Raw genomic sequence first — 12,778 nt, 5'->3', positions numbered from 1 at the left:
CCAACCATGTCCTGGCATCTGTGAATCTCTTCCACTGGTCACACTGCTTCAAAAAACTTGATTTAAATCCCACTATTCTCATGTCTCAATTATTTGCAGGACAAACCCAAATCACAGCGCTCCTTAACCCAGGCACAAATTCTGGTGACCTAGCATCAGCCCAGAATGTCTTGTCTCCCTCTCCACCTTACCCAGTAAGCATGCACTGAGTAACAGCTGACCATAGACACAGTCAATTCCAGCTTCTGCTGATTCACAACCTAGCACCAAAGGAAACAGGTAGACAGGGAAGTCAAGAAGAGGTTTCATAAAAAAACCAACTTGACCATGGATAAAGAAACTGTATGTTAATACATGTACTGGATCAAAGGCCAGTGAGCGAGCCAGGCTTCGCCAAGCCTTAGATGTTTACTTCTCCTTGCGCACTACATGAGCAAGGTTAAATCTGGCCTGGCAGCTCCAGCAGCCAGCAGGACATTCACATCACCTTGGTATTGGTGAATTGTGACACACAAGGACTTTTCCCCTATATGTTTGAGAACAATGTGAAAATTATCAAGAAATTGTAGGCTTTTGGGTGTCACAGCCTGTGTCTTACAAGTGTTACAACACAAAAAGGGAATTACTAATACTGCAGTATAAATAATAAGGGTAGAGTAGAAATATTAAATGGACTACTGTATCTGATAGCTCTGAGTAAAAGAAGTTCAGTTGTTCAATACACACATGCAAGAGAATCACTACAGAAGAATTAAGCCTTCACGGAGATCAACATTATCAGCTTCTATAAGAGTGCTTTGCAGAAGACTACTGCAATATACTGAGACAGGAAGAAGGCACAGAGAATCACACAACATTTGAGGGCGGAAGGGGCCTCTTGAAACCAACTAGTCTGACCTTGCTGCTCAAGCAATGTCAGCTGCAGCAGGTTGCCCAGGACCATGTCCAGTCAGGACATAGGTGGAGAATGCACAACTGCTCTAGGAAACATGTTTCAGTGTCTGACACCCCTTCTCAGTTAAAAAGTATGTTTTTGTGTTCAGATGGGATTTCAGATTTCACAATTTCTTTTGAATTTGTGTCCATTTCCTCTTGCCTTATCAGTAGGAACGACTGAGAAGTCGGTGTCCCTTATCTTCATTCCTAGCTGTCAGATGTTCATACACAGCGGTAAGATCCCCCTCAGCATTCTCTTCTTCAGGTTGAACAGTTCTGGCTCTATCAGCCTGTTCTCATATGGAAGATCACAGAATCACAGAATGGGCTGTAGTCCAACGCTCCTGCCATGGGCCAGAACACTTTTGAGTACATCAGGTTCCTTAGAACACTACTCAGTCAGACCTTGAATGTTTCCAGGGATGGGGCATCTACCAGCTCTCTGGGCAACATATTCCAGTATTTCAACACCCTCATCATAAAAAATTCCTTCCCTATATCTAATCTCAATGGACTCTCTTTTACTTTAAAACTATTAGCCCTTGTCCTGTCACTACAGGCCCCAAGGAAAGGGTCTGTCCCCATCTTTTTTATTAGCCCCTTTTAAGCAGTGAAAGGCTGCAATGAAGTCTCCCTAAAGCCTCCTCTTTTCCAGGCTGAACAATCCCAACTGTCTCAGCCTGTCCTCATCACAGGAGAGGTGCTCTACCCCTCTGATCATCTTTGTGGCCCTCCTCTGGACCCACTCCAACAGGTCCATGTCTTTCCTGCATCCAGAGCTGGACTCCAGTACTCCAGGTGAGGTCTCACAAGAGCAAAGTAGAGGGTCCACCAGGATACCCAGGTCCTTCTCTGCAGAGCTATTTTCAAATCAGCTCGTCCCCAGTTGTACTGGTGCCTGAAGTTATTTCTCCCCAGATGTAGTACTTCACACCTCCCTTTGTTGAATGAGATTTCTCTCTGCCCCATTCTCAGATCTGTCCAGGTCCCTCTGAATGCCAACACAACTATCTGGTATATCACTCACTCCTCCCAGTACCATCTCTGAACTTGCTGAGGGTGCATTCTGTTCCATTTTCCGGGCCACTAAATGAAGATGTTGAACAGTATTGACCCCACTATTGACAGACTGACCACAACAGAAATCAGTGTTGCTACGTCATCAAGGTCAAGAAAACCCAGCAAGACTAATTTTGTGGCGTCAGAATTCTATGCAGATTATCTTAATTTATAGATTTATCTTGTGTTTTCAGGGACACACAGAATTAAGATGCTCACTGACTCTCTGCTCGTTGTCAAGGTGTCCATTCTGCCCTTGCTGCAAATCAGTCTGGGGTGGCCCTTGGTTCCTCTCACTAAAGATCTTTCTGCGGGACTCAGATCGTGCCAGTGCCAACATCAGCCAATATGCAAAAAGTATAATTCACTGCAGTGATTATTTCCAACCTTCTTTCTCCAGGCTCCTAAAATATCCTCTTTGGAGATATTCTCAAATGCACTCAATCTGCCTATTCTCCAGACGCTATTAATCAAAGACAATCTCTTTTTCAAGGCATTTAGATTTTGTTCTGTTGGACTAATTTCTGTGCAATGAGAATGTTTCATTTAATAAACTTGGTATTACAGGCTTATATTTATAGCTGCATGTTTTTCAGAAAAGAAAAGCCTAGGAGATTTCAAGTTTTTTCCCCTTGTTTCCAAGACAAAGAATACTTGGCCCTGGTCATCAATGGTGTTTGCTGCAAGACATGAACAATTTGCCATACTGATCTCAAATCTACCTTTGGTGAATTTTAACAAAAATAGTTGCTTTTTCCCCAACTATTACCTCAATCAGAAGGACAGTTACAGATAATCTATTCCTCCTCAGAAACCTTCCAAATGTAATGCCTTTCCCATAACTTTCATTGGTGGGAAACATTTTAAGCTACTCAAAAGTCTTCATTACTTTATCTTATCTTAAGTAACAGCCCTTACAGATTCTGTGTCATGATGATGTCTTCCCCACTTCCCTTTTACTGCTGTGCTCCTACCCTTGTATTCTGCAAGCTTAGGAACTACAGTTCTTACCTAAAAAGCAGAAAATAAAGTTTAGCTTTAAAGGTGTTTTCACCTAATGAGCTCAGTGACAGTTTCAACAGCTATGTGCTTGCTTTTTAAAATGAAAGAAACAGACATTTTTCAGTAAAATACTCTATAATGCTAAATAAATTATATGATATTTTATATACATTCTCTTGTAAAAATACACTTACCTTTTCTTCTGAATCCTTTTGAAATTCATTCAATTTCATATCTAAATTAAGGAGAGTAGACAAATATTTCAGTTTTACTTTTCACTTCTGAAAGTTCTCATTGCCTCTACAAAATGGCACTATTCCCTAAGTTTAAGTATAAAGTTTCAAACCTTAAAAATTACTATAGTCATGTTCCCTAAATGGAACTGACAATAAAATTTCTAGTCAGGCTCTGTTAGCCACTAAATTATATCCCAGAGCTATTTTGTCACATTTCTTCACTGTGTTTTAGAGGTCTGTCTTTCCAAAGACTGTCAGCAGGTGGTATTAACACCCATTCCACAGGATAAGACTTATCCCCTGCCCTCTCCACTTACAATGCAATTAGACAATAGTGCTAAAATAACCTAATAACTTACTGCCTCTGGAAAGGGATGATCCCAACCCCCCTGCTCCTATCACTCTGTTCTGACATTCATGTGACTCCCTGGCAATTTCCTCATCAGAAATAAAGTGAGTGTTTTTCTGTAGGGTTAGCAAAAATAAGGTAAAGGCAGAAGACAATTAAATAGATGGGGCAGTCCTGCACTGCTGGGAGCACAGAGGAACGGAGGCACAACTAAAGTAGCATGAAGTAACATACAGACACGGGGAATAGTAGCATTTCTATTTCTCCTTTCTTAGAAATGTCTCTGATTCTTTGATATGTTAGTAAGAAACATTTGGGAACTCTCAATGACCTATTTATCTTACACAACCATATGGCACTTGAGTACTAAGTATATTTGTGTGGCCTGTAACTTTTGTCAGAAAATTCCACGGTAATGAAATAATTTTATACTGGATATATAGCACTGGATTGAGAAAACAGTTACCTCTTCAAACAATCCTAGCAGAACACTTACAAAACCAGAACTTCTAGTCTATGACTATAAAAACTAAACAATTGTTGGAAAGCACACATATCATATTCCAAATAAATCTACATGGATACTCATCTTCAGCTTCTCAAATGATTTTCTCAAATGATTCTGGCACAGCTAGAACAACTTCCAGTTTTGTACAACATACCTACAGAATTAAGTTGCTGTTCTTCTACTGCAGCATTTAGTGAAAAATCAGACTTAGAAATATTTTCAGTAGGTGATGAATGCTTTATCCAACCCCTAGAATTAAGTAATACAATAAAAAGTTCTTAAAGAATTGTAATCTGCTCACCTTACAAAAATTTTTACAGTACTTTGAGTTTATTTATGTAATTTTGTGCTAACCATTATTCATGAAAACAGCTGCAGTTATTTCAGAGGCATACTTTTATTTTACAAGGACATGCAACAAATAAGACTTCTGGATTTCCTACATGGAACTAGCTATGTTTGCACATTCATTCTCTAAGTGAAAAAATAGCCCTTCTTGTTTTTCATTAGTTCTTTCTGCGTTTCTGTTATAAATCCATCTTCTCCTGAAATCCTTCCATAGGTTCCAGGAACAAAAGGTCTAATATTATTTATTATAAATTTTTGTTTGTCTAATGGTTTCTCCAAGTTCTGTTACTCTTGCTGGTTTAAACCAATAAAGGTAATATCATCAATATAAATAAATTCAGGTACATACTGAACATAGAACTACCTATGACATAAATATAGATCCTTCACTAAGCAAACAAGAAAACTGTTTCTAAATAGTACACTGGGAATAAAATAACATACAAATAGATGTATAATGGAATTGTTTAACTACAGTATGCCTGACTGAAATTCCTGTGTGATGTATTATACTCACTGCAGTAGAGACTGAGACTGGTCAGATGTGTATGTCTCTTGAAGTACCTAAAGAAAAAAAAATTAACCAGTTAGCAAACAAAGTATTTAATTTTTTTTTGTTTGTTGTTTTATTACCAATTGCCTACCTTCTTCCATCTGTAATTGAGTTGGGAGATGGAATTTTTAGATTCTATCGTTACATACATTACTAATAAATCACAAAAGTATTCTGCTTTTTTTATTTATACTATTTGAGAAAAATGTTGAAAAATAAGACTGTGGAAGATAACACTCACCCAGAAGGAAAACATAGCCATGCAATTAAGACATGAATGCTTCAAACTTAAGATGTTTTATACATCAAAAGACCAAAACACAAGGTATTTTAACTTCAACTTACAGTTTTAATCTTTCTTTGATAACAACTCCCTTTTTTCATTAAATAAAACAGGGTGCTGCTCCAGAGACTGTGAAGCTCAGTATACCACTCTCAATACCCCTGTGAACAGCATAGTTTAATTACTTCAAGACCTGCACATCAGCAAGCTCTAAGTGACAGGGCTGCCACATGCCAACACATGAAAGAGCATGAGGGTGATGCAACAGCAGGTGCCAAATTCCAACACTTCAGTACAAAGAGCTTGGATCTGCTTTTCGTGCCTTTGTACATAAAGGAGAGATCTCCTCTAGTATGGAAAATGGAGCCTTTATCTACTTTATAAAGTATATAAGCCTTTATACACTTTTTACAGAAAATATATACACCTTTCACAGAAAAAGGAGCCTTTATATAAAGCCTAAGGCAAACTAGGAATGATTAAGAAAGACACTGCAGAAAGTGAACTGCAGAACAGTTCTCTCACTGGTGAGCTGAAGATTGGGTATTATTAGTGAACTATCTGCACACTGGCTATAACTTTTAACAAATCATTGACATACAGTGGACATTAACAGCACTAGGAAGATTCTGGGAAAGAACACCTTGGTGCAGGCGCCAATTGATGACTTTTTTGTCTTACACAAGACATTAGGAAGGCAGGAAGATCAACCATCTTAACAATGACCTGAAGAGTAACAGGTGTAGATTGGCCAGCAGGAGGACTGCTAAAAGGCTTCCTGTAACAGAACAGATTCTTTAATTTGTCCAACAATTATCAACTCATGTAATTCCAAAATATGGCAATGAGATAGTTCACAGAAAGTTATTGACTTTGCTTAAATACACCCTTCAGGCGAGTCAGCCTGAATATTTACACAGAACATTATACAGAGACCAGGCAAGGTCAAGAGAATAACAGAATAGCTATCAAATAAATAAAATAGCTATCCCCCCTGACTGCTTTACATTGCTCTTAAAAGCTCAGGGAACTATCCTTATAACTCAGAAGACAAAGGAGCTATTTTTTCTGCTAAAAAATTAAGTTCTAAGCAAAACCATATATTGCTTAATGGTTGAAGGGTCTTCTCAAATCATATAAGTTACACAAATAGTATTTGTGGCCACTGACTGGAAGTACCAGAACGGTTTTTTGTCCTACCTCTTGTTTTTGGTAAGGTAATTCCTGCAAAATCCAAATAATTTTTCTAATTTCAACACTCACTTATACAGCCAACTATATGAGGGGACTCTGGATGTGATCCAAAGAAAGACTAATGCTAAAAAGCTGTTAGGTGCACTTCACCAAATAGGGCAAGAAAAACAAAGTATGGAAAAGCTGAAAGCACAAACTTACAATCATGACACCTGTCTGAACAAGCCATGGAATAGGAAAATGACTTGTTAGTTGAAAATGTATGTCTACTGCATTTCTGGTGGAAGAAAATTCTTAATTACAATTTCTTACATGATGGAATCAAAGACAGGACTGCATATCCCAAGCCTTCCCCCAGCCCATCCAAAGTACAAAGATAGCTAAGACTCTCTGGAACAACTGGAATGGATGTTACATTTCCTGAAAAAAATCACAGCCAGTCCAGGCTGCATGATCCTCATATCACATCACATCTAAATGCTGTACTCACCTAAGATCATTTCTTAAGACATAGTAGAAGGAAAGCTTCTATCTAACCATATTCCATGCTGGTTCTTGGAGTGGCTGGAAAAGCCACACTGGTGCAATCTACACATGTGGGTATCAAAGATGACAGGCCAATACCACTCCTTATAGCATTTAATAAAGATTTAAGTTTTACGCTGTCCCCAAGCTTTGCATGACTAAACTACCAGTGGCATGCTATAGAGGTCTCCTCCCAAAAAAACTAGTAAGGATTACCCAAACTATTTGGTGAGAAGTACTAGGTTTCTCTGCTTTTCTGACCTCTTCCTTAGTGTACAGGGTATTTGTCTTTAGACTTGGAAGAATCCCTTAATGGCATTGCAGACTGGCTAATCTGCTGGTAACTATGAAGCCAAAGACTTAGGTTAGGAAGAGGCTAGTCAGATCAGCTCCCAGAGTGGAAAGGAAGAGAGCAAATGTGCACTTCCCTCATTCCTTCCATCCTTAGAAAACCATGATAAACTTCAGTCAAGACAACCCCGGGACATGCAAGGAGCAAAATAAAGTTATAGAGAAAAGTCTTTGAAATAACAGCATCTTTTGGATTTTTGTTCACTGTTTCCCACACTGTCAGCTAAGACAAATTTATTTGCAATTTTATAATGAGCTGTAAAAACATTCACTCCAGTAGAAATGTCTTTTTTCAACGTAGCTTTTGTCATCTAGGAAACAGCTTAGCTCTTACACCTCTCTTTCACTGGAATAAGGTTATACAGACTGTGGGCTTTGGAATGGTGAATCCACAGTGCTAAAGACGGTGTAACACTCACAGTTAAAAGCAGAGAACTTGTTTGTCTCTAATTATTTCATGACCGTATCATATGCAGGTGCAAACTGATTGCTCAACTGAACAGAGGTTTATGGCCCAGCTAGCAACCATGGTAAATATGTTAAAATGTAGGCTAATTATTAGATTAGGGAATGTAGAATTATCCATAGAGTAAAACTATTACCCCATCATTATGCAAGTAGATATTGTACGCTGCATTTCAGATTATTATCTCTTTGTTTTTGAAAGAAACAATTGTCCAATCATTGGATCACAGCTAATCTCACAGTGAGTAACTAAGGGTGTATTCTGGCACAGTCAATCCACATGGTTATCTTTCAGCTCCTAAAGGGAACAATACTAAAAAGATTGTGCTCCACGACTTCTTCATTTTTGTCCTAGGCTTGTTCCTCAAATTAGAAAGGAAATTTCACATATGAAATACTTCATGAAATACCAGGGAAGAGACTTGGATACATTCCTGGAGACAACGTGCTGAAATTCACTTCAGCTGTAAGCTACCAGACTCTTTTGCATGTAATCAAAGGGAGGCCCAGTGGGTTTATTAATAATTAATCCTTAGATATGTTTACAGGAGACACTATCATTGGTGTACTTACTGGATTTATCTTGTCTTCCTTTTGACAGTATGTCTGGCCACCAAATTTCTGTATAAAACATATTTCTGGAGAAGGAGTTCCTTGAAAAAAACCAAACAAAAAATCTCCAGTAATTAAAGTTTTTATTACCTTAATTTCTACATAACTTTCTGTAATTGCATACATTATCACATAAATCAGTAATTGAGCTACATGCATCAAAGCTTCTGATATGTAAGGGATTTAAGTGACCAAATAATCTATCTCACTAGATTTTGAAATTACAATGAATGGAACAGAAATTAATAAAACCAGCCAGGGGGAAAGATTTATTTCACTTAGTGTTCTGGGACCCTCCTTGAGTTTGTATTGGAGATTAACTCTTTCCTCTTATTTTTTAAACTAACAACCGCAATTTTGATAAGCTGCCTGATCCATTTGACTAAAAATATACTTGTACTCTTATATGGAGTAATTTCTTTAATGAATATACAAAGGAAGACCTTCTCTCTGGAAAAAAAAGGATAGAAGCCCTTAAGGTTGAACCCTTAAGTTTGAAAACTAAGATGTTGATACCGACATCAGTAAAATACTAATCAAATTAATATTTGCATTATGTATCTCATCTCCAAATTGCTAATACACAAGTATGTACAAACCCATGAATAATTAAATTCTAATTCCAACTGAATACAACATGCGGCAGGTAGAAATCTATTACAGTTGCAAGGACAAAACCCCCTCGCTCAACCCTCAGACAAATGCCTACTCCACAAAGTGAAGAATGAGTCAAACAAACATTGCCAGGTCTTAATTCCAGTGGATAATCACAGGTAAGTTCAAAATGGGACGATGTTTCTTTCCTCAGTCAAAACTATTAAACAACTATAAAGGTTCAGCATCAGGAAAACATAGCCATTGGAAAAGTTTCTTCAGATTCCAATGAGCTTTAGGTAAGATTTATATTAACTCAGAGTATGCTGATAAAAAATGACAGTCCACTCAGATCTTCAAATTGGCAAAAAGACAAACAATAAAAAAATCTAGAAGAACACCATGTGTCACTTAAAGAATAGTCAGTCCAAAATATTGCTGAAATAAAACCTACAGTATGCAAGTCAAGTATATTATATAAAAATGCAAAGGAGGTACCAGTGAAACTATTATGTAACTAAGACATGCTTGCTCATGCAGCATACGTTATGGGTATTATTATGGAAGATTTTAAGACTTTAAATGAGCATGCAATCATTTATGCTGAAAGTAATTTAATGATACACTTAAAATAATGCACTTAAATATACCTACCCAAACTTCATATGCTACAGAGAATGGATATATTAACAATATTAAAGGGTTTTTAAAAATACTATAAGCAACTATAGTTACGTATAACTATTATGTGTATAGATTCCATTTATTTTATTCTGTTCAAACACATACACACAAACACATACATGTAAATAAAAAGGATACCCCTATATATAGTTCATACACTTCCCAAGACAGGGATCCTCAGTTATAGTACACAGAAAGAATAGAGAAGTCAAGAGCAAACCTAATTTTCAAATATTAAAAAAGTGCTGAAGAATCTTCTAAAATATGAGCTAAAATTATAGATGTAATAAAAGAGCACATACATTCCTAAGAATGAACTTCATGCAGCACTGAAGCATAAATAACGTAGACTCAGGCAATATCTAAAGCAACAGTTTAAAGAAATTAACAAACTGAAAAAAAGAATCCGTCCTACCTTTAGTAATACTCATCTCAGTGGTTAAAGCTATGTCCACATTAAGAAAAGCCAACCTTTGAAAAATAAATAAAATAAAAGGTCATTAAGCATTACAGTCCTATGAACTCAAAGGGCAGGTCAGAGTTTAAGTTCTCTTAAACCCTCAGTTTAAGAGAGGTGCCCATCCCAGCCTCTGACACTGGGACACAACTGGGCAAGTGCTAACACCAACAGCAAAGGACCCCCAAACTGTAGGGATATACCTGATTTTCTGCATAGAAAATCATAGGTATTGAAGCACATCACTGCTTTATGTATTTCCAAGAAATGCCAGGCCACAAAGCCAGCACAAAGAGGTGCAGCCGCAGGTGTTTTCAATCCTTTGCCATGTCTTAAATGAGAGCAAATGGAATGAAAATGGTATCAAGTCAAGGTTGCAGGGAAACAGTATCAGCACCAACTGCATTTAATAGTGTTTATTTCCTCCGAGTTGGTTTCCGGGGCATTTCACTTCTGCGGACTGAAATGTTACTCAGGAGGGTCCAGAGGCACAAGCTCCGAGGCCATCAGCGGAGCTAAGAACCACTGAGTCTAAGGGCATACAAAACGGCTCTGAATACAGAAAGCGGGGGGAGGGGAAGGAAAAAAAAAAAAAAAAAAGAAACAAAGAGGGCAAAACCCTCATCCCCGGAGCGGCCCCTCAGCCGCGGGCCCCTTGCTGTTCCCGCGGGCGCGCCACACCTGCCGCCGCCCTCGCACAGGCAGGTGCCGCTCAGAGCCATCTGCGTTACTACCTCCTCCTACAGAACTCCTCTTCCTCCACATCACTCTCCGTCACAGAGCCCTCCACGACGGTCTCGTCGCTGTCCGTGTCGGTGTCCCCGCCGCACACCCGCCGCTCCACCGTGGGCTGGCCCCGGCGCTGCCCCGGCACCTCCTCAGGCGGCCACCGGTTGCACTCCGAGACGGCCGCCATCTTGTGGAGGCGCCTCGCTGCCCCTCGGGTGGCCACGGGCGCACGTCGTTCCCTAGAGCCGCAGAGCAGTAACATACACCGTGCTCTGTGCGGTTAAAAAGGCTCACTTCTAGGCGTTTGTGCACTCCTGATGCTGATATCTCAAGAGTCAGAAACGCTTATTTGCCCAGAGAGTTACAGAGAACGAGGAGGGGGGTTGTGAAACAGGGTCTGGCCTTATCAGTGAGAGGCCCCATAGCCTCAAAGGAGGGACCCAGAATGAAGGACCACCTGGGCTTTTATTCTATAGGCTGGGGTCTTACAATCATAGAATGATAAGGGGTTGGAATAGACCTTAAAGATCATCCAGTCCCAACCTCCAGTGGCAAGGACGATTAGCCCAGGTTGCTCAAGGCCTTATCTAGCCTTGCCTTGAACATTGCCAGTGCTGGGGCATCCACAACCTCCCTGGGCAACCTGTTCCACTGTCTAATTCTTCCTAATATCTAACCTAAATTTCTCCTCTTTCAATTTATGCCCATTACTCCTTGTCCTATTGCTACAGTTCCTGACTAAACGTTCCTGTTGACTTGTCGACTCCTGCTGTGTCTCTTGTCACCTCTTGTGTTTCTGGTCACCTTGCTGGCACCACAGGTCTCCGTGCCCTTTGTAAGGGAAGGGATCTGTGCCAGTTCATGGCCTCTTGAGTCTGAGTCCACTGTCAAAGATTGCAACCACTCACTCATGGACCAATGACTCAAGAAACCCACCAACTTGAAAGAAGAGAAAGTCTGAGCATGAGAAGCAAGAGAATCATTTAACCAAAATATGATAGACTACGAGAAGCAAGAGAATCATTTAACCAAAATATGATAGACTACTAATAAATAAGCAAACGAGGTAACTTGTAGCCAATGAACTGTGACTTCTATGGTTTCTAAAATGTATATATAGTGTAAAATTTTGAGAAAACTCCACCTTGCACCCTGCACAGAATAAACAATGTCTCCTTTCTAAACTAGGCCCTGTATCTGTGTTTGGAGTCTCTACACTGGCAACACTTCCCTGGCCATCGTTAAGTAGCTAACTTCACCTGCTGTCCTGAGCACAATGTTCATATGCTCATGAGTGGGAACATGTTTGAGATAACCAAATTATTAGTTGACAATACTTTGACAGTATTTGCAGTAGCACTCTTCAGTGATCGTCTGTGAATCACAACATTTTCCTGAGGCAGAGCTGTTCTGGCTCTGCTTTACCTGCCATCTGCTTGGCAGTAGGGCAGTCTGCTCCCATACCTCTGTCAGCACAAGGCTGGGCTGCAGGCAGGCCACCACAAAGAGCTACAGATGTGAGAACTTAATGTCAGCACGTGTGGTGTCACAGACTGCAAACCCCAAATCACTGCAGTGACTCCTGCTCCCAGTGAACTTGATGATAAAATTATCATTTTTAGTACTCTCCAAATAGTGTTCATGGAAAATGTGGAAAACAGAGCTAAGATACTAAAGGTCATCTTAAATTATATATAATTTGCACTTAGTTTTTGAATCTTTATACAAATTGTTATTATGCTTTGGCTTAGTCATATCCGTATGCAATTATAGCAATTGCTGTGCATGTTATCAAGTGAGTCCAGAAATCTCACTGATAATACTTTACAATTTTCAGCTAACAAAGGTGAGATACTGAAGAAAACATGTTAAGAAAGAAGCTGTCAGGAAAGA

General features: G+C 39.3%; 1 protein-coding gene across 14 annotated transcripts in view; it reads right to left on the bottom strand.

Annotated features, from left to right (window-relative positions):
• The window catches only part of ANKRD31 (ankyrin repeat domain 31), a 62,078-nt gene extending 50,861 nt beyond the window's left edge, over positions 1-11,217 (bottom strand). For 2 of the 14 annotated variants that reach the window (XM_064641681.1, XM_064641668.1), the window contains exons 1-7: positions 10,891-11,121; positions 10,115-10,170; positions 8,383-8,462; positions 4,956-5,002; positions 4,245-4,339; positions 3,192-3,232; positions 2,914-3,006 (exon numbers count right to left, since the gene is read on the bottom strand). In XM_064641681.1, coding sequence (XP_064497751.1) covers positions 2,914-3,006; positions 3,192-3,232; positions 4,245-4,339; positions 4,956-5,002; positions 8,383-8,462; positions 10,115-10,170; positions 10,891-11,072 — 594 coding nt within the window. In that variant the 5' untranslated portion in view covers positions 11,073-11,121. Of the gene's footprint in view, positions 1-2,913; positions 3,007-3,191; positions 3,233-4,244; positions 4,340-4,955; positions 5,003-5,336; positions 5,436-8,382; positions 8,466-10,114; positions 10,171-10,890 lie in introns of those variants that run through there. The other 12 variants (XM_064641669.1, XM_064641674.1, XM_064641667.1 and 9 more) reach the window with 11 other exon arrangements.
• Between the last annotated feature and the right edge of the window lie 1,561 nt (positions 11,218-12,778).

Source organism: Pseudopipra pipra, chromosome Z (assembly GCF_036250125.1).
Source record: "Pseudopipra pipra isolate bDixPip1 chromosome Z, bDixPip1.hap1, whole genome shotgun sequence".
NCBI classification, from domain to species: Eukaryota; Metazoa; Chordata; class Aves; order Passeriformes; family Pipridae; genus Pseudopipra; species Pseudopipra pipra.
The sequence above is the reverse complement of the archived record's forward strand: the minus strand, read 5'-3'. Positions and strand labels throughout refer to the sequence as shown.